General features: G+C 37.5%; 2 protein-coding genes across 14 annotated transcripts; both read left to right on the top strand.

Moving 5' to 3' along the window:
• The first annotated feature begins 1,295 nt into the window (after nt 1-1,295).
• Nucleotides 1,296-7,535, top strand: LOC147566404 (uncharacterized). The gene is made up of 5 exons (XM_086654477.1): nt 1,296-2,331; nt 3,220-3,359; nt 3,507-3,666; nt 3,754-5,863; nt 6,215-7,535. Exons 1-5 carry the CDS (start codon nt 1,296-1,298, stop codon nt 7,533-7,535), a joined length of 4,767 nt encoding a protein of 1,588 aa, XP_086510603.1.
• Nucleotides 7,536-11,181: 3,646 nt separating this feature from the next.
• On the top strand, nt 11,182-21,290 carry LOC147566403 (uncharacterized). Of its 13 annotated transcripts, XM_086652901.1 has the most exons (9): nt 11,666-11,778; nt 11,891-11,987; nt 12,387-12,682; nt 14,661-14,783; nt 14,866-14,909; nt 15,605-18,562; nt 18,759-18,863; nt 18,972-19,146; nt 20,796-21,290. In XM_086652901.1, the coding sequence occupies exons 3-9, from the start codon at nt 12,650-12,652 to the stop codon at nt 21,009-21,011; spliced, it is 3,654 nt and encodes a 1,217-aa protein (XP_086509027.1). In that variant the 5' UTR covers nt 11,666-11,778; nt 11,891-11,987; nt 12,387-12,649; the 3' UTR covers nt 21,012-21,290. The 13 variants fall into 13 exon arrangements, with proteins under 13 accessions (XP_086509029.1, XP_086509028.1, XP_086509033.1 ...); XM_086652900.1 differs by lacking the exons at nt 11,666-11,778; nt 11,891-11,987 and adding an exon at nt 11,251-11,443; XM_086652898.1 differs by lacking the exon at nt 12,387-12,682 and having other exon boundaries at nt 11,535-11,778.
• Nucleotides 21,291-21,736: the final 446 nt, after the last annotated feature.

Below are 21,736 nucleotides of genomic sequence, written 5' to 3'. Positions count from 1 at the left end.
CTCCAGAGACGCTTCAATCGGTGTTTCTCTTACAAAAATGAAGATCGTTCCTTTGCTTCCACCAAAACCACATGAGATAAGTGTATTTAAACCAAGTTTCATTTTCTTCATCTCCTTTATACAGTAGATCTTGTATATTTAAAATCGGATCCTGACCAAGCTGCAACAACTTATCATCATTAGTTAATAACAATAAACTACGAAATTTAGGGCAAGTACCAAATAGATGTAAATGAGTCTCTTCTTCCATTAGGGTTCATTATTAGAGATGATATCTCCTTTCTTGGTTCCAAACCCTTCCTCTCTCTCTCTCTCTCTCTCTCTATATATATATATATATATATATATATATATATATATATATATATATATATATATCTCGTTTTTCTCTTTCTCTCTATTTTGTTTTTCTTTTCTTTTTTTACCTATATGTTCTAGAGAAGGGGAGGGCCTTTTCGCCAGAAGCGTCTTTGAATCTGGAACCCCCGGATCCAACCAAATGGTTTCGCCAATGAGTTCCTCTCCTTAGAGAATGTGTGGGAAGGCAGAGAAAAAAAGGAGAGTGAGAGAGCGAAAGAGGTGGAGAAATAAAAAAAAGGAAAAAAGAGAGTGAGGGAGAAAGAAACAAATGAAGGTGAGAAAAGGTAGAAGACAAAAAAAATCCGACGATTAGTCATCGGCCAAGAGTCGGTCGACGTCGTCAGAAGATGGATGAATGTTCAGGGGAATTTTTTTACTATGATCTTTTTTTCCCCAAAACATTGGGCATAGAAAATGAGTATTTGAGTCAATGTATTGTGTTATCAATTTCAGAGGAGAGATAGATCAATGAGAGGAGAGAGTGATTAACCCAACAAGGAAAAAGTCAGAGAGAAGATGAGAAAATAGTAAAAATTGATTAACCCATAAATAGTGGTGCTGAAACCTTGATCATCAACTTCAGCCGATAATCGGAGGTAAGGGAACCCTGGCCCAATTGCAGGGAAGAGATCAATCAATCTTACGTGAAGATTACAAGGAACGAGTATACATTGAATAGTTATTGAAGCTCATAATCTACCCAGATCCAAATCTAAATTATTTAGGGATCTCGAATACTATGCTATCCTCTTTTAGATCTTAACTCTGTTGTTACTCTTCTTCACTTTACTTATTTCTCTTTAATTCTATATTGTGTTTTATAAATCCTTAGCCTTCCTGGATTTATCCATTTCTTCTTGTTATTTCCTACTATTAACATAGCTTCTCTCGGATAATTACAGGTGAGTGCTAGCTCCGGCTGTAGTCCAATGACAATGAATCACAGGGACAAGTGGCATAACATTAAGAAGGAAGGAAGACGACACGTGGTTAAAAATCTTCACTCCACCCACATTACGTCATCCTTATGTAATACTTCTTGGGGAATAGGGCTTCATCACAATTTGATCCTCGAAGATCAGAGCTTTCGAATCAGGCAGATCATATTTTCGAAACTGGGGGTTTTAAATGGTGGTTTCATCGAGAACCCAAACTACCCACAAATATTCCTCACCAACCCCTGCACAAAACTCAAAGATGGACACGTTGCTTTTGAAATGTGGATTGCATGCAACTCTGCCTTAACTAGCCAAGCTACACCAATTAACCCTCACGCTAACCCAGCTATGGAACCTAACGTTTCATCTTCCACAACTACTCCCCACAACCCATCTTCATCAAATTCCAACTCTGCTACCCCTGTATCCTCATCCACCTCTAACCCTGTAAATCCAATACCATCAATATTAGAAGTTACTAAGCTTACATCGATCATGGAAAAGCAACTTAATATACCTAAAGAAAGTGATTCGGTTGTCTATCTTCCTAAGAGAATGAGCAGAAGCATGGACTCTCTAAACTTGAACAAGAAGCTCATAGGTAGATTATGCAGTCATCACTTTATTCCCATCTATAAAATTCAAAATCAACTCAAACGAAAATGGGAAGTATCATTTACTTACTCTATAGAACCCATCCCAAATAGGCAGAAATATTTCATCTTCACTTTCCAAGTTGAGAAAGACAGAGATAGAGTGCTTATCAACAAGCCTTACATTATTTTAGATTACCTTCTCATCCTTCATGCAATGACAACAGAAACTAACCCTGAAACTATACCTCTCAAGTTTGATGTCTTTACTGTTCAACTTTCACCTATCCCTACCTGTTTACAGTTTGAAGAAGATATTAGGGTTATTGCTAGTCCTTTGGGTCATATCCTTAGATTCCACCCTTCTCAAAGAGCTTTCATTTCTGGAAACAAAATAAAAGTTGATGTTGTTTGGGATGTGTCTCAACCCTATCCCACTGGTACGATCGTTCAACTAGAAGATGACAAGATCATGATAGATTATCGTTTCTTTCCTTTTCCTAAATCTACATGTCTCTATTGTCGTATCATTGATCACTCATCTTACCCTTGTCAGAATCCTTTAGATCAAAACCCTAACCACACCTCTGCAACTACAATCAATTCTCCTCTTCCCATTACGTTAGAATCTTTAGTTTATTCTAACCCCTCCATGATCCATTCCATCATTCCTAACAACTCTAACCGAGTCAGAGAGAATTCATCCCCTGTTGTGAACACAGATACTCCACCCATCATCCACACTACTAGGAGTCAGACTTCAGATCTGGCTAGCACTTCCAGCTGGACATAGTTTTTTCTCAAAGAAAACCAGGATAAAGGGGGACTGGTTCCTAGAGGGTCGGGTATTCGGATCCAAGAACCCACAACCCAACCAACTGCTCCCATTTTGGATACCCAGACACAGAAGAGTAAAGGCAAGGAACCCTTATTTCAGCAGGATCTGTCGACAGAAGCATATAGTGAGAAAAGGAAGTATCTGAGTGATGAAAATCTCGTGAAAGGTACCATTTTTGATGACACTGAATCTTTCTTAGTGGGATTAGAGCAATTATGGAAGAAACATAAAGATCATACCTCTATCAATCATCTTGATTAAGTTTGGAACTCTAATGTCACCTCTGCCATTAACTCTATACCCATAGATAGGCCTTTTGTCTGTGCACCTTTCTCTGCTAAAGAAATTCCTTCTATCCCCACCACCTTTGAAGACATTAATTTCGATCATCTGTTTGGTCCCTCACCCAAAGAACCACTTACTAAGCCGAGAAAGCCAAGAAGCTATAAACCCAAAATGTCAGTCAAAGTTACCAACAATTTAACTTCAGTTAAAGAAGGTAATACCAATAGGTCATCACCGGCTCAGGGAAATAACAATAATGCTTCTCAGATCCAGAACTCAACTGTGATTCAAAGTCAGAAGGCTACAAACGAATCAGCTAGCACTACACCTGCCCCTAACACTCAGGTAACTAATTCACTCCCACTTAGTACTGCTATATATGTTTTCCTATATATTAATTTCTTTCTCCTAGGTAATTACTTAATCCCTCCAATTCTTAATTTCAAAATGCATACAAATTTTCCTCTTTCTATTATGAGTTGGAATTGCCAGGGCCTTGGTGGAAAAACCACTAGATTTCAACTTAGTAAGCTTATTAGACTTCACCAACCAGATTTCCTTTTCTTATCAGAAACTAAGCAGAATAATAACTTTGTCACAAACTTCATCAACAAATCAAATTACGAGAATATCATTACAGAACCTCCTATTGGTTTGAGTGGAGGATTAGTAGTGGCTTTCAAGAATTCTTTTCAAGTCAAAGTTATTCATACTTGTACCAACTGAATTCATGTCTCAGTTTTAAATCCTAGTGATAACATTCAACAGTCCATTATGTTTATATATGGTGAACCTAACAGCACTAAAAGAAAAGAATTTTGGGTAGGATTTCATAACTATGTTCAACAAGTTGGAGGGGATAATAAACCTCAGCTAATCATAGGTGATCTTGATATCATATTTTACCCAACAGATAAAGAAGGGGGAAACAATATTTCAAATCTTCAAATCACCTCTATAACTTCATTCATATTGGATTTAGGATTTATGAACATTCCTTTCACGGGGAATTCATTTACCTTGACCAATAATAAATCGGGTACCTCTTTGGTTCAACAACACTTAGACAGAGCAATGGTTACTCAAGATTGGTTAGATCTTTATCCTCATTCTATAGTAACTCATCTCCCAAGGCTAAGATCAGACCATAACCCTATCCTCCTCAACACAGTAACTCAATCTAGTCAAGGCAAAAAGCCATTCAGATATAATCCCAACTGGTTTGAGGATAAAGAATGCTCTACTCTGATTAACAATCACTGGGTCTCTTATAGATCTGATCACCCTTCAGTTAGAGTCCACAACAAATTGATTGGTCTTCAATCTGTACTTCAAGAATGGGATAGGAAAAATTACAATAGTCTACTGACTCAAATTAACAGCTTAGCTAAAAGAGTGGAGAATTGTAAAGATAATACTCAGTATTCTGTCCTAATTACTCAGCTAAACTCATTGCTAGATCAACAAGAAAAGTTCTGGAAACTGAAATCTAGGGATAATATTGTATCTTTAGGAGACAGAAACACAAAATTCTTCCATGCCTTAGCTTCTGCCAGAGCCAGAAACAATAGAATTAAGGGATTAAAGAATGAATCTGGAGAATGGATAGTCAAGAACAATGAATTAGAAGATATATTACACCATCATTTCAACAAACTTCTTTCAACCAATTCAGCTCCTTCTACTCATCATATAGATGAATTATTCAAACCAACCATAAGTTCAGAAACAAACTCTTTTCTCACATCTATACCAACTTCAGAAGAGATTGAAATAGTAGTGCATAGGCTCAAAGCAGATAAATCCCCTGGTCCAGATGGATTCTCCCCTTCTTTCTTCCATCAAAACTGGGATTTGGTCTCTAGGGACACTATCAAAATGGTGCAAGAGTTTTTCACTCATAAAATCATAGCTCCTCAGATCAATCAAACACATATAGCTCTTATACCCAAGTCTAAAAATCCAACATCTCCCACTGAATTCAGACCTATCAGCTTATGCAATACTACTTATAAGATCATCTCAAAAATCCTGGCAAATAGGCTGAAACTTCATCTCAATTTATTTATCAATCCCTGTCAGAGTGCTTTTATCCCAGGTAGACATGGTACAGATAATATACTCCTAGCTACTGAAATAGCTCATTCCATGAAAATACAAAAAGGGAAACAGAAATACCTAGGTCTAAAACTTGATATGAGTAAAGCTTTTGACAGAGTAGAATGGTCTTTTCTTCTAAATATCTTGAGAAGACTGAGATTCTCAGAGGATTTCTGTCAAATGATATCTCAATGCATCTCTACTGCAACTTCCTCTGTTCTTCTCAATGGCATCCCAGGTCCCTCATTTTCTCCTTCCAGAGGTCTTAGGCAGGGAGATCCACTTTCCCCTTATTTGTTTATAATATGCATGGAAGCTTTAAGCAGAATGCTTCTTGAAGCTGAATCTAGAGGCTATCTGCAGGGTTTTAAAGTCACTCAAACCTCTAATAGTATATCTCACCTTCTTTTTGCTGATGATTGTCTTCTCTTCATAAAGATGGGCATCCCCTCAGTTCATCATCTCCTAGATCTTCTAAACCAATTTGGTCTCATCTCAGGACAACTTATCAATTTTCATAAAAGTGGCATTTTCTTCAGCTCAAATGTTCATCATAAGCATGGTAAGTTGGCTTCTAGAATTCTGAAAGTCCATTATATCAAACACAGAGACCCATATTTAGGAACTAATATATTCATTGGCAAATCAAAAATTGTTCCTTTTCTTTCTATCCTTGATAAGCTTCACCAAATACTCAGTACATGGAAGAAAAACCTTCTATCTCAGTCTGGAAGAGGAGAATTGATAAGGTCCTCTCTCTCAGCTGCCCCAAAATACCAGATGGCGATTTTTAATCTCCCCAAAAAGATTAAAAATAACATCACATCTCTTCAGAGAGATTTTTGGTGGGGGAAACAATCTAACACTAGGAAACTCTATTTGAAAGGCTAGAACTCTATCTGCAGACCAAAAACTATGGGAGGATTGGGATTTAGAAACACACAAATAGATAATATATCTCCCAAGAGTAAGCTTAATTGGGTTATCAGAACTCAACCAGATAGTACATGGGTAAAGTTCATGGAAGCTAAATATGGTTTCTCTAGTCAATCTAATTTACATTGTCCTTCCAATGCTTCTTGGGTCTGAAAAAATATCAGTAGAAATCAGGAACAAATAGACAAGCATATCAAATGGGATATAGGAGATGGAACTCAGGTTAACATCTGGACTGATTCATGGATACCAGGTATTCAGTTCCTGGGTTTCACAAATAATAGCATGGGTTATTGCAAAGTTTCTCAACTCATCAACAATGACAAAACCTGGAACCAACATCTTCTGAACAATCTCTTTCCTCCAGAAGTAATCACTAAAATTCTTACCATCCCACTAACTTCTGGAAAGGATACAAAAAAATGGAACCTTGCCCACTCAGGTTCATTTTCAGTTTCATCCTTATATAAGCATCTGATACACAGATCAGACACACACTCCAACAACAGAACTGATCTCTGGAAAGCTCTTTGGAAGTTAAGAGTCCTTTTTCTATGGAAGATTGCTCAAAATGTTCTTCCACTGAATAACTTACTTCAAATATACATGAACAACATCCGAGCTTTATGTCCTTTGTGTCAAGAATCTAATGAATCTATCATCCATCTGATCCATGAATGCAGAGTTACTACAGCTTTGTTTGACCATTTCATTCCATCCCACCAGCAGTTAGATCCACCCCCCACTTTTGAAGATTGGTTTTTCAGATTGAAATTCATTGATCAACATATAGAACTACCTAACACACTCTCTATCATGGAAAAAGTGTCAATCCTTCTTTGGGAATTATGGAAGCATAGATGTGAGATTGTCTTTCAAGGAAAACAACTCAACTTGAATAATATTATAGCTTTGATCAATAGTTCGATGAACAGCCAAACTACTTTACTGAGAACTTATCATATCTCACAAAATTCTAAAGCTAACACCTGGACTCCACCACCTATAGGAACTTTGAAAATTAACTATGATGTGGCTTGGGATAAAGAATATCTTCATTCTTATGTTGCTATTATTATTACTGATTCAACAGGATCAAAAATTGCAGAGCAATCAAGATTCAACAGCAGCAGATCAGTAGATGAAGGGGAGGGGAAAGCTTGCTTGCATGGGATCGAATGGGCGAAAGAACATGGTTTCAGAAACATCATTTTGGAAGGAGACTCAGTGAATGTGTGCAACTTTTTTAATGGAAGAAAGAACTCAGTTCATTGGACTTCAAAGCATACTCTAATCTCTATTAGGGATCTTGCTCCTTATTTTGATAAACTTTCTTTTGCTTATGTTAATAGAAAGTTCAACAGTAAAGCTCATAATCTTGCTGTGAACTCTAGGAAAACTAAGACTTGTGTTTCATCATGTTTTCCTTCTTGTGCGATATCACAATGTAACATCTCGGACATGTCCATATCTAATTATCAATAGATGTTTTTGTTAAAAAAAAGTCAATGTATTGTACCTAATAAGTAAAAAACACTTGACTTTTTGAAATAACTAAAATATGTCATAATATATATATAATTGTCAAAGATGTTTAAAATAATAGAACCAATTTTTTTTTTTAGGTCCTATTCACTTTCATTTATCTATCTCCACATTTACTTTCTCTTTGTCTATAATGATTCAACCTTCATCTTCCCCTCCATCAAGGTAACCTACAGTAGTAGTTCTGACTCCAACTTGTCATTTTCATGTTTGGATTCATATCCATGGCTATTTTCTAGGGTTTCATCTAGCTCTCACCCATGAGAGATGGCTTTGCAAAGCAAGATTTTTTTCTTAAGAAAATAGATTCATCAAAATCAGATAGATCAAACACCTAGCTAATCGTATAAAGAAAGGTCAAATATGAAAAGAGGATATTTAGATTGGAAGCACCTCCATAAAGAAAATTGCGCAAAGACGATTATTATTCAATAATCACTCGAATAGTCTCCGTTGTAAAGCCAATTATTACTAGACGATAAAAGGTTGTGAACCTGTTATTTTTGCTATGAAGCTCTAAATCATATCTGAAGCTATATATGAAACAAATCCATAAGAACCCGATCAAAAGTTATCGAACCATAATAGTATTGAATATGAAGTTGAAGATTTCATTTTCGTTTCTTATATGTTGGATTTTTAAATATTCTTTTTCAATTCGAAAGGATAGATCGATGAAGAAATCGATAAAGAGTATTTGGCAGAATCGTGAGTGGAAAGAGTTTTGCAAAGAGTTCGCTTGATTTTGCGAACTTTGTTTGCATTCAGCTAATTGAGTTTGCAAGGTCTGTATAAAGAATAAGTCATTTCGGTCTGAAGGAGATGTCCTTCTTGAAAGAGTGTCATATTCGACCAAGATGACAATGCGCTAAATTTGTCAAATAGGATTATGATGACTTTATCCAGAAGATCATATAGTCCGGTCGAATTAGGGATCGTAATGCTTAGCTAGAAGCCAACTACAATCGTCGGATCACTTCGGTGATTCGCGGTTAACATAGGATGGATCCTACAACAGGTTACACCAAAGAGTGGTGGCTTGATCGGAGAGAACTAGACAAATATATGGGTTAGATCCAGTTTGATAAGCCCAAAAGGTTCAGAAGAGTCTGAAAAAAGATAGGTAGGACCGGGCCCGAAAGAAGGCCCTGACCAAAAGGGAATGGGGCGGCCATGTTGTGGCCGCCTACATTAAGTGGGTCGACCAGGCCCAGCCCATTAAGGGGCTGCCCTGGGCGGCCAGAATAAAGGAGTCGGCCAGAATAAAGGAGTCCAGATGGGACTAAACTCCCATCTGGAGTCTTGCTCAGAAAGGGTTTCTGAGTCTTATCTTTTTTGTGGTCCATATTGAATCCTAGTTTGAACATGATTCTACTCTAGGGTTTTCTATATAAGAACTCATTAGAGAACAGAAAAGGTGTGAATTCTTTAGAGAAAATCAATCTCTACAACGTCAAGTGGAGAGAGAGAAATTTTAAAGAAAAAACTCCCAACTTATCTATCTAGTCAAAGAAGAAGAATTTTTCTTCTCAGCCTTTAATAAGGTCTTAGCTTACATTAAAGAAGGGAGATCAAGTCAACTTGCTCGGGTGTCTCAAGTAGAGGAGCAACAATTGAAGCTCTCATCTTTGGGATAAAGACATCGAATTTACCTCGATAGGAAATCGATTAAGGTAATCTACTAACTCATTTTAGTTCTTGCATGTGATCTTGGTAGCTAGTGTTAAACACATGTGAGATGTTTGAAATTCTGACTAGAACACTAGGTGAGACTAAAACCCAACACTGAAAACCAAATTGCATTATGCCAATCGAATTTGAAAGATCTCTAAACCAAGATTGCATTCTATAAATTAAATTTACAAGATCTGCAAATCAAGTTTGCAAGTTACATTCTGCAATTAAAATTTGAAAGATTTGATAACCCGGTTGCTAGAACAACGAAAAATTGTCGTTTTTTCAGAGTTTTTTGTGTGAGAAAAAAATAGGATTATTTCCCAAATAGCCCCAACTTTGTGACCGGATTCCTGCCTAGCCCCCTACTTTGTCAAAAATACCCAAATGACCCCCTTTTTGAGTTACCGTTATAACACCGTTAACCAGCCATCAATTCTCTCTCCTATATCTCATCATCTCTCTCTACCACCTCATCGTCTTCATTGGCGAAGGTCGCCGACCAACTAATTTTCCGGCGAACAGACCTAGCTCCGACGAAGGGAAACCCATTCGCCGGAGCATTTAGAGAGAGAGAGAAGAGTGAAAAAAATTTTTATAGAAAAAGGGGAGTGAGAAAATACTTTTTTTTATGTTTGAAGGTCGTCGGCCGGAAAATTGACCGTCCGGCGACCTTCGCCAGTGAAGACGATGAGGTGGCAGATAGAGATGATTAGATGGAGAAAAGAGAATTTTATGTTTGAAGGTCGTCTGCCGGAAAATTGGCAGGCCGACGACCTTCGCCGGTGAAGACGATGAGGTGGCGAGAATATGAGGTGACAGAGAGAGATGATGAGATGGAGGAGAGAGAATTGATGACTGGTTAACGGTATTATAATGGTAACTCAAAAAGGGGGTTATCTGGGTATTTTTGACAAAATAGGAGGCTAGGCAGGAAACTGGTCACAATGTTGGGGGTTATTTGGAAAATAACTCAAAAAACTATTGAAAGTGAATCTTGTTATAAGGAGAATAAAAATCCTTCGTAGATATATGTCTTATTGAAAGCCAAAGTCTAATAAAAAGGCCAGCGCTTTGGGGAAAGGTAAATAGTTTCCGGGGTGTGAAGACTTGGTCAAAAATTGGTCAATTTTGTTTGACTATTTTATTTAGGGGGAAAGCAAAATAGCTTCTCCACCTCAGCTCTCTCTCTCTCCACCTCATCTTCTCTCTCCCCACCACTCTCTCTTCTCCGACAGGTCGCCGACCGGAAAATTTTCCGGCCGGCGATCATTAAAAAAAAAAAATCACTCTCTCCCTCCTCTCTCTCTAAAAAACTTTTTCATTTTTTTTTTTGCTTCTTCTCTCTCTCTCTAGAACAAATCTAGAGAGAGAGAGGACCTGTTGAAGGTCCGTTCGGGACCTTCATCAGATCTGATGAAGGTCCCGAACAGGACCTTCAACAGCCTCTCTCTCTCTCTAGATTTGTTCTAGAGAGAGAGAGAAGAAGAAGAAAAAAAAAATTTAGAGAGAGAGAGGAGGGAGATAAAGTGAAAATACTTTTTTTTTTAATGGTCGCTGGCCGGAAAATTTTCCGGCCGGCGACCTTGTGGGAGAAGAGAGAGAGAGGTGAGGTGGAGAGAGAGTGAGGTGAGGTGGAGTGTTTTTTTTATTTCCCCTTAAAATTTATTTCCCCGGAAAATTTCTAAAATTCTACATATTCCTTTTAAAATTTCACACCCCGGAAACTATTTAGCTTTCCCCAAAGCGCTGACCAATAAAAAAGTTATATGCGGTTAAAATTTAAAGAGATCCGACCAAAACTTAGAGAGAGAACGTAAAATATACTATTTCTCTAAATCGTGTCCGGACACATACTTTTGTCGGCTTCGACTGGAATATATGCGGGCCGTAGTAACATTTTTCAAAAATTGAGGGCCACCAACGAATTACTTCATTTCTTTGGGTTGGAAAACTATTTACGCACAACTCTCCACACTCTGTGCAACGTTCCATACTCTATCTACTCGACCCTCACTAGACACTAGACAGCTCTCTCTCTCTCTCTCTCTCTAGAGATTGAATTGATAAACAAGGAAGATCAGTAGATGGAATCAGTAATCGAAGAAATATAGCTACCTAATCATTACTCCAAAAGAAAGTAAAACAGAGAAAGCTCTATCCTATAACCAAAGGTCTATTTTCACTTTCCATTGATTTTTCCTTCTATTTTGATAAATTTAGCATCAAGTTTGATTCTATTATTATCAGTATCAGTTAAATTTAGGGTATGCTCTTTCAGATTCAATCACTTTTTTCAGGTTCTATTAGATTTGTTTCATTTGTTTTAGTAGTATAGCCATAGAAGAATTTTCATTTCTTCCTCATATTTAGCTGAGTTTTGTTAAACTTTAGCCAATTTTGTTCGTTTCTATTTGAGAACAAATAATTTTGTGCGTTTAGGTTTTCCCGGAAAACTCTCCCCTCCTCTCTCTCTCTCTGTCTCTCTAGGGGTCTTTAAATTAGACATGTAAGCAAGTCAGAGCTCTTTTTTTGGTTTTGTGAATCTTCATATTTCGTTTATTGTTTTCTATTTGAAATCGGAAGGTGTTTGTGTTTCGTTGGGTTCTTCATGTTTTCAGTTGGTTTTTGATTGGAGTGTTGCATATTTAGATTCTGGTTGTTCAGACTTAGATGGTGCCTCATCTTGAATTTCTGTCTCGATTGAAAATTTTCGAGGTAATTTATATTTGTTGGTTTATTGGATTATCTTAAATATCTCTCTTCTTATTTAGATTCCCTTGAAATTCAATGATTCAAATACAAAATCACTTACTGTAAAACATAAGAAAAAGTCGGAGGACGATCAATTTTACCTGCTAAGCAGATCGCTTTGGTATGTGGTACTGGTACCGTGGTACGCAATACGCTACCATGTGGGAATCGGGTACACTAGGGGTATACCTCTTCGGGACTTTTTTGGTTATTTTCCTGAATATAAACTTTTAGTGATGCATATCTAATAGATACACCTATGCTCAAACATTCTATGTCCATAAAACTTCAAATTTTAACTAGTTGAATAAAAAAAATCTTGTAGTTAACTACCTTAGTAGTGGAGCTTATACGTTTTTACAGAGAAATTGGATTAATTAAGACTGAAGAATCTGGTACGCTAAATTTAGGGTACTGGATCGCGAACCCTTCCAAAAAGGGTATGGAGAATCAGGTACACGGTACGCAAGGGTTAGAGTATAACGTTGAGGAGAATTTTCTTTTGAGCAATCAAATTTTTATGTTGCTTAGGGCTATTTTGCTGCATTGCTGTATTATAATCTTTAGTTACATATATTACTTGCACAATTACGGGGTGCAACTCTCAAGACGAGAAGCATGTCACAATGATATCTCGTGCAGTAGCAACCTGTGGGGAGGTATTTTACTTCTATATTTATTTGTACTTGAGAAGCTATTTTAGTTTGTAATAGATCTCTTGCTCGTTCATATGTAATTCTTGATGAAGTGTCTATCAAAGTAGTCAAGGCTAGATGAAGCAAAAGACCCAGGGTGCGCCTTGGGCCTACTTGGATATTGCTCCTCCAAACATTTGGAGCAAGCAACTTTGGTATAGCGTCTGCACTAAGTGGGTCCTTAACAAAGCCTAAGGCACAAAAAGGCACGCCTTACTATATGCAAACAAATGGGGAAAATGAATCAATGAATAAAATACTTGTAAAAGGATACCTTAGTACTGTAACTTTTTTGTTTATGGTTAAATACTGTAATTTCGTAGAAAAAAAATTTCAGCTTCCCCTCAAGCGCACCGTGCTACAAAGCTATCGAAAAATAGTTCTAAAATCTAAAGTAAATCTTGGAAGTAAGTTTAAGTGATCGCTACCAACAAGTAAAAAATGTAACAAGGCTATAAAATATTGAAGGGAAAGGAAAATGGATGCTTGTGACTGCCTTGAAAATTTTAGTTACTTATTGGCTCATTATGAACAATCAAATACAGATTGTGAGAGTGGAACCATAATGGTTCTTCATACGTGCATGCCTGTAGAAAACTATAGTTTAGATCTTCATATTTTCTCTCTATTTCATTTGTCATTTGAAGTGTCTAATGTGATCTACCTACCTGTCTCTTTACGCACTTTGTTGTTTTTTACATTGTTTGTTTGTTGCTTCACTTAGTCGTGACTTGCCACCAAGAAACTGAAAGAAATCTCCGAAACGGGACAAGGGGAGAGGGGGAAAGAGGAAGAAGCTGATGTAGAAATAGGAAAATGCGCTCAAAAGAAGAGTAGAACGTAAGAGTTCCAAGTGAATGGAAGGAAAAGGCAAAGGATAAATTCCTCCTGAACCTTGAATATGCACGCGCCATAAAAATAACCCACCCTGAATATGCCTGACATATTGTGCCTTCAGTCGCCGTGCACCCTTAACTGCACTTGTAAAATTGTATCTATACCAAAACACTAAATAATAGGTGTTTGGTGAATCACTTAATATTTCGCAATAGAGTGGTATCTCTTTTACACAGTTTCATCCTTAAATATATGCTTGACTAGATGTTACATTTCTAAGTTACATTTGTAATCTGTGCATACCAATGTTGTGCCACCTGAATTGTTTGTTTTCTATTATAGTATTATGTATCTAAGTTTATCTGTATTATCCCTCAAACCACGAAAATCTGCTTTGTTTATATCTAACCCAAGAGACACTAGGCTTTCCACTGAGGTGAATGCTTCAAGAGAAGCATACATTTGGTTTGTATGGGTACTGATTTTGCTGTACAGTCATGCTGTTACATATCAAGTATCCAACTTTCAGTTTCTTGCATGTTTCTTTTTTTTTTAACAAAGAAAACAGTTTCTTGCATGTTAACTAATCTTTGTTTGAGGAACTTCAAGTAAGTTCTAACTGAGTGAACTTTTGTATGAACGACTTTTAGATTGGACGTAGTACAGAGAGTCATTAGCTCTAGACAGACCATAAATCAATAGTAAAATCATTTTTTAGGTTCTTATCAACCGTTTTGTCGAATCTGCGCTTTATGTATCAAACTCGAGTTAGTAGTGTCTGCTTATCTACTTGTCATAATTCAGATCTAACTGCATGAATTTCTGAATGGCCATTTCTTGGGTATTAGAGAATAATAGTGTTGAGACTCTACATGGGTTAACTAAACTTCTGGTTTACCTGATGGGTGACTTTGGTGTTTTCTATTTTGTTATCACTTAGGAGTCATGCGGGCCGCTCTGATTACTTCTCTTCTTTTCCTTAGATATCATAGTTGTATTGGGTTCTTTTGTTGCTCCTGATGGATGCAAAAAACTTGCTTTAATAATTACCCTTGTTTTGAGATATAAATGTCTGATTCTCATTTGTTAGTATTGGCATCGACAGGCACAACCTATAATGCATTATGCCCTTGGGAGAAACAATAGTGGTGTAAAGAAAACTTCAGATGGAGTATCTTGTTCTACATCAAGAAAATTCTTGGCACTGAATGACCAGAGTTCTTTGAAGGTCACGTAATAGCTAAACCTCCTAAACGTTGGTCTATATAATTCTTTGTTGTTAACTTATGGGTGTATGTATCTTTCTCCAGGATCATGAACTATCTGCTGTCATGTGGTGGAATTCCTATCAAAGGTAACATCATAATTGCTTACAGAAATATGTTTGACTTGCTGGCTTCTGTTTAAGCTAAACTCTTAGCTCTAGAATCCTTATTCATTATACTCTAGTTATGCTTTTTCTTTGCCTTGGTTTACTAGAAGTTCCTATCAGTTTTCTACTTCATTGCTTTGAGGTGTGCATAATCTATAAAAATTCTATCTTGAGTCCTACTTGACAACCATGGCGATATGTTTGAAGAAAATAATATGGTGATAAATCATTCTCGTTTAAGTGCAATTTCTTATTTTCTCTGCCATACAAAATTTTCAGACCAAGCATATATTCACTTGGTAAGTAGTTAGTCAGTCATGGCCTCATGGGTGAAAATTTTCATTTCGAACGTATTCCTGTAATAAAGTGAATAAGCAGGATCACCTGATGGCATATTCTGCATCTCATGTCACACCTATTCATGGGTGATTCTCCCAAACTTCCCATCCTCCCCAAAGAAATATGCAAGTCCAACTTACAAATGCATCCATTGATATCAATGGGGAATTAAAGATTTATTTTGTTTTAACTGCCGGTGGTAATTTTGTGAGTCTACTAGCAAATATTGGGATGTAGCTGTTAACAAGAAATTTTATTTGTCAATATTGGATTTCTGCTTAGCTGTTACTTGTCAGCTCACTTTTGTTGTTGTTGTTGTTATGGTATTCATCCTACAGATTTTTCTCTCTCACTTCCATAGCACTTCAGAGTGATTCATTTCAGACTTTCACTCCATATATATCTGATAACAGCAGCCATCAAGTATCTGGAGCAAATGTAAAAATGGATGGTTTATGTATGTTTTCTCCTCAACCTGCTGTCTCGTTCCAAGTTGGCACTGAAACGAGTCATGCTCCTAACAGTTCATGTTCTTCAAGGTCTCTCAGAACTAAAAGCAAGGACTCGAGGACTTGCAGAATATCAAAAACTACGAGCTTGCTCACTGGACAAACTAAAACTAAAACTAAAACTAAAACTAAAAAAAGCTCTGGCAATCCCAAACAAAAAGCCTTTATTATTAATGGTTCGTCTTATTTGCTCCATGATGATTCTAATGCTACAAGCTCAGGTTATTGTGTTAAAGACACAGTGAAAGCAGATAATCCTGCAAAAAGAAGCTCAAGAAAGAAGGGGAAAAGGAAAGTTAAACAATTAAAAAAAAATTCTTGTTCTAACACCTCACCCGGGCCAGAGATTTTAGATGAGGTTGATGTACATGTAAATTCTGTATATAAGATCAATGATAACAATGTCCCACCTATGGGGGGCGGACCTATTACCCTGACTAATTTGATTGAAAATGGTAAGGAAACTACTGCACCATCTCACACAATTTGTTTTGATACAAATGAGGTAAAAGAAAATGGGTATGATGCTATACATTCTGCTATTCATGGAACACACACGTCTTACAGTATTTCAATTGATGAGCCAGACATTGTATTATCTTCGGAACATGTTACTGGTGATGATATTGTTGTTAGTTCCACAAATAGCCTTCGTCCAACCGATCAAGTGTTGTCTACCTTTAACAGGGAAGTTGTCGATACCTATCTGGGACAACCTAGCTATTGTAAAAATAGCTCGGTCGAAGTCTTCACTGACATGCACAGATCACTTATGTTGGATTCACTTTCTGATGGTTGGAACACTGATGATTGCACTAGTGCTGGTGATTGTACTGATGAGCTATCTTCTAATAGAGAAGATAGTCTCTCTCAGTCATCTGAATACCTTCATCATACTTCTTCTACTGGTCCTGGAAATAGAAAGAGATATCTACTACATGGGGATTACTCGAGAGATGTTAATGATGATAAGAATGCTGAGAGGCTTCGTAAAAATGGTGGGTTGTCTTCTATTGTTGGAAAGAGAGCTCAACAAGTTGGAGAATTGGCTGGAAGATCAATTGGCGGAGTCAGATTCAGCAATGGTAGAAATGTTCTTGGTCGGACTGGAAAGGAGAAGGGTCATCCCGTCTGGAAGATGGTGCAGAAAGATAATGGAAACAAAGTCATCCAGGAACCTGTTAATGAAACTCTCATTCTCACACATAAAGGGGTTCTGGATGTTAATAATTTGGACTTATCATTAAATTCGAATGATGAAAACAAGAAGTTGGAAGGCAAGGTTACTGAAAAGTTGAAAAGAAAATCTAGTACAGGGCCAAAGGATAACATATCTCACAGAAAGGGGCCTCACTCTGGTAAAATCAATGTTGTTCGCCACAAGAAGAGCAATATGCGACAAAAGGAAGCATCTGGGGTACCACCATATCAGGTGAGTACCCACAAAAGCTTCAGCAATGGTTCAGGTGCCCATTGTGCGGTTGGTGGTCAAAGAATAAAAATAGGTGAAACTGAATCTGTCGATTCCAGTCCATCAGTGCCAGTTCAGAATTCACGAGTTTCTTTCAATGACATCAGGCCATTTGAAAGTGGTTCTGCTAGATTTGTGAAGAATTTTCAGACTGCACCAAATCAAAGTAAAAGATTGTCAAAGTCATCCGCCTCATTGGAACCAAAACATGTAGTCGAGGAGCAGGACTGGCAGGACCTTCCTGCTAGTCGATATTTAAAAGTAGAAGCTAAAGTTTCTTATCCACAAAATGGAAAGCAAGAGCATACTTCTGGTGGTGTCATGAAGAAGTGGGTTCCTATTTTGAGAAAAGGTGCTGAAGTAAATGGTATGAGCAGATCGGATTATTTGTTGACATTACCTGTTGACGAACCATTTGAAAGTAGGTTGGTGAATACAACTGAAGGGAGGGAGACTACTTCCAAGTCTCACTGTTCAATAGCTTCAATAGATTCGACAGATGAATTCATTGGCTCAAGTTGTTCAATTGTGAATCACTCCCCTTCCAAAGATGAGGTCCAAATGGATAGTACTAGATGTAATGACACAAGTAGATCTGGAGACAGCTCTATCACACTTGGTGAAGTTAACTGCCACTTAAATCAGAAATCTCAAACCCATTATGGTTCTGTATCTGAAGCTGGTTCAAGTAAGATAGGAAAAGCTGTTATTGATGCTTATAGAGTACAGCGTACTTCTGAAGGTGTTCAAAGGGTGACTGGTTGTCCACTTGCAGAGTTCGAGAGACTTTTAGACTCTGCTTCTCCTGTTCTGTGTCAATCCCATCAGATTGGGTGCAAGCTTTGCTCAAGGGATCAGACTATTTTATGCAAACACGAGATACCAGATGTTTCTTTGGGAAGTCTTTGGAGATGGTACGAAAAACATGGGAGTTATGGTTTGGAAGTTAAGGCAGATGATTATCAGAGTTTTACGAGAATGGGTATTGACAGTTTCGAGTTTCGAGCATACTTTGTTCCGTTTCTGTCAGCAGTTCAGTTGTTCAAAAATTGTAGTAGTCATTCTGTGGATACTAGCGGCAGTAGTAATGGGGAGGGAGTGAATTCTAAAGATTCCTCAAGTATTGGATATCTTTCATTTCTTCCAGCAATTGTACCTCGGACTAAAGAGGACGTATCGACTTCGGAATATTCACCATTATCGGCTCAAGATGATGTATCTAATAATTCTCTTGTTATTGGAAAAATGGACGCAGAACTCATTTTTGAGTATTTTGAATCGGAACAACCTCAACAAAGGCGTCCATTGTTTGAAAAGTAAGTTTTTTTCATTTTATACTTTTATATATCGCTCCTGCATGAAGTCATGAATAGAGGTGGAGTTGGATTCAAGTACTAAAATAGCACGAGCTTGATTGAAAGGGAGAACCCCTAAGTTGGTGCTGATATGTCGTCTGAGCTACTACTAAGATAAGAACATAGGGGATTCTTACACTGATTTTAAAAAATTCAGGATAGAAGAGCTGGTTAGAGGTGATGGACCTTCAAGCAATCAAGCATATGGAGATTCGACAAAGCTGGATTCCTTGGATCTGCGTGACCTGCATCCTTCGTCCTGGTTAATAAAATACCCTGACCAGTCTTTTCTGTGTTTAATGCTTGAAAAATCTTCTGAATGGAGCGTATCATGTTTACCCATTAATTTATGACATCGTTGAATTTTCAGGTATTCTGTTTCATGGTATCCGATTTATAGGATACCGGATGGTAATTTTCGTGCTGCATTCTTGACTTATCATTCGCTTGGGCATTTGGTTAACAGAATTACCCCATCCGATATAACTGGCGAAGGTTCTTGTGTAGTTTCTCCTGTTATCGGTCTTCAAAGTTACAAGGCTCAGGTATATATTATGACTTACAAGCTTTGCATCTAAATGGGTATATCCTAAAAGGACCATAATAGGTTGACACACTACTTGACACTAAGCTAGTGTGTGTTTCTTTTCAAAGTCAGATCTGAAATCTTACTCGAGGTATGAATTGACTCAAGACAGATTTCATAATCTTCACTTCTGTCCGACTCAAAATGTCTGCCTCGTTTGGATCTCTCATTTGGGCTGATTTTGGATCCATTTAGTCAGACGATTGAGATAAGAGAAGTCATCTAATTGTTAATAAATATTTTATGGAAATGCGCTCTCCAGATCTCAAAAATAGTGGGGTGTTGGATGAGATTTTATGTGTTCATTGGTGTGAACAAGAACTCCGTCAACCTAGCATACATGATCTTAGGGTGTTGCTAAAAGCGCCCGGTCAAATAGCTATAACCTTCTTATCTCTGCGCCCTCTAGATTTATCAGATTTCCTCTAAGCTGTCCGGCTTACTCAACCAAACGCCTCTTGACTAACGGCTGATAGCACTCAACCTCATCATCTTCTTCCTTTATTTTATGCTCCAAAATCTTCACCAAAATCCCTAGATTTCTTCAAGCTCTGTTAGGTAGTTACTTTGTTGAAGAAAGAAACCGAAGAAAAGGGCTTAAGAAAACCTCCATTTCGGATTCTAGGTCAAATTCAAAAGCCCTATTTTTTGGATGATTTTTTTATTTATGTAGCCTATTTGGGAGGTTTTTCGAATGTGGAACCGTTTCGAGAAGTAACAGACTGGTTCCACTCTGTTCAGTTTATGAAGAGTTTCGGACTGGCACGAGTCCAAAAGACAAGTCCAGTCTTGGAGAAACAGAAGTAGCTACTGTAATGTTTTCTGACCAGATCAGATCCGAGAGAGATGAAGAAAGTGCGGATCATCCAGTCCGGCACCCCTTAACAATGTTCAGATCGGCTCCACCGACAGGTAAAACGGTGGAGTCAATCAGAACTTCTTAAAGAAGGTTCAGACTGGAACACGTCTGAATTTTAGTTAGGTGAACCAATATTTTTTTGGGTAAATAGATAGACATAACTCTCTGTGATAGCTCCATCAAAGAACTCTCTTTTTCTCACCCACGTATTTACCGTTAGGGATATTGTGACCCTAACGAGCTCCTATATTTAGCTTTTACCTTTTGGAAGGGAGAATGGAAGACGTGGATGAACAAAACCCAGGGCGCTAGTAAAGGGTGCTGGTAGAATATTGACCCGAGTCAAAAACTTGATCCTGGCACTTATAACCTTTTAGTGGGAGCTTTTAGCAGCTCTATCGATCTTAAAATTAGTGTTCTTATACACGATAACACATGCTTTTTCATAACTATCAAGAAATCATTGTTGTATTTTTTTATACATTAATAGCAAAATGTTAGAGCAGAAAAGCATTGCTTTTGACTGTAATCTCTGACGATTATCGATTTGTACGATTTTAGAATCTTCGAGTTCCAATTTTAATTTTATTTACATTTATTTAAATTCTTTGCTTTCATTGACGGTCTTTTTGTCTCAGGAAATACAAAGGTTTCTTGTTTTTGCTCGTACTAACTTACCCTTTATCATCCTATCAATATTCCCACTGCGGTTTCTTAGAGCTCGTGATTTTTTTGTTCTGTATACGCAGGAGGAATGCTGGTTCCAACTTAAGCACTTGAAAACAGTTAGTACAGAAGACGAAACTTCGCACTGGTTGAACCGTTCTGAAACTTTGAGAGAGCGTCTAGACACACTCCAGACCGCAGCTTCAGTAATGGCAAGAACTGTTGTTAACAGGGGGAATGTGAAATTCGTGAATCGGCAACCAGACTACGAGTTCTTCCTCTCTCGACAAAGATGGTAGATTTCTCTCCAGGGTATGTTGTTGCCTGTGTATAGATGTTTCTTTAGTGAGTAGTCTTGCTGGTTATATAGTTAATACTTAATACTTAATACCAACCCTACCAAAATCTCTGTAGATTTCTCGTCTAGATAATTTTGGTTAAGAAACAGAAAACCTTATCCTTCTCTTTTTTTTGATGAACAAAAAACCTTATTCTTCTCTGTTAAGAGGAACTTTACCTGTTCTAGAATAACAGCTTAAAATGCTATTAAAATATGGTTTTAGATTGTTTAGCTGCTACATTTTTGGTTTCTAGATTCCTGAAACATCAACTCTATTAGACTGTGCCTGATGCCCTACCTCTGTCTTGAGTGTTGTTGTGCCTTGCAATTTGAAACAACAATTCTATTTGGCTGAGCAGTTTGCCCAGCCTGAGTGCTGTTGTGGCCTGCAATTCGAGTTTTTACGTCAAGTGCCCATGTGGTTCTCAATTTGAAACCTAATATTCGGCTGAGCTGGATGCCCAACCCTTGCACGAGTGCTGATGTTGCTCACAATTTACATAATGGATTTTTACCGTGCTCTTGTTGCTCGTAATTTCAAATATAATTCTGTTTGGCGGCAAATGACGGTCACGGCGTTAGAGCTATGGCTTACAGTATATGGGTTGGATTCTTACATCTTCTGTTTGGATATATATATATATATATATACATGTCATTTGATGCATTTTAGATAGGGAAAAG

The sequence above is a fragment of the Eschscholzia californica genome, unplaced genomic scaffold, assembly GCF_041429995.1.
Source record: "Eschscholzia californica isolate CP2 unplaced genomic scaffold, dmEscCali1.0.p SCAF_1, whole genome shotgun sequence".
Taxonomy (NCBI): domain Eukaryota; kingdom Viridiplantae; phylum Streptophyta; class Magnoliopsida; order Ranunculales; family Papaveraceae; genus Eschscholzia; species Eschscholzia californica.
Note: the sequence above shows the minus strand (reverse complement) of the source record. Positions and strands in the feature narration are given on the sequence as shown.

Coding starts and splice junctions, on each gene's coding strand:
- LOC147566403 (XM_086652898.1), top strand. CDS start 11,943: ATGGTGCCTCATCTTGAATTTCTGTCTCGATTGAAAATTTTCGAG. Junction 18,864..18,971: donor GACCTGCATCCTTCGTCCTG/GTTAATAAAATA, acceptor TTGAATTTTCAG/GTATTCTGTTTCATGGTATC. Junction 19,147..20,795: donor TTCAAAGTTACAAGGCTCAG/GTATATATTATG, acceptor CTGTATACGCAG/GAGGAATGCTGGTTCCAACT.
- LOC147566404 (XM_086654477.1), top strand. CDS start 1,296: ATGAATCACAGGGACAAGTGGCATAACATTAAGAAGGAAGGAAGACGA. Junction 3,667..3,753: donor CATTACAGAACCTCCTATTG/GTTTGAGTGGAG, acceptor TTCATGTCTCAG/TTTTAAATCCTAGTGATAAC. Junction 5,864..6,214: donor GGAAGAGGAGAATTGATAAG/GTCCTCTCTCTC, acceptor AAAAAATATCAG/TAGAAATCAGGAACAAATAG.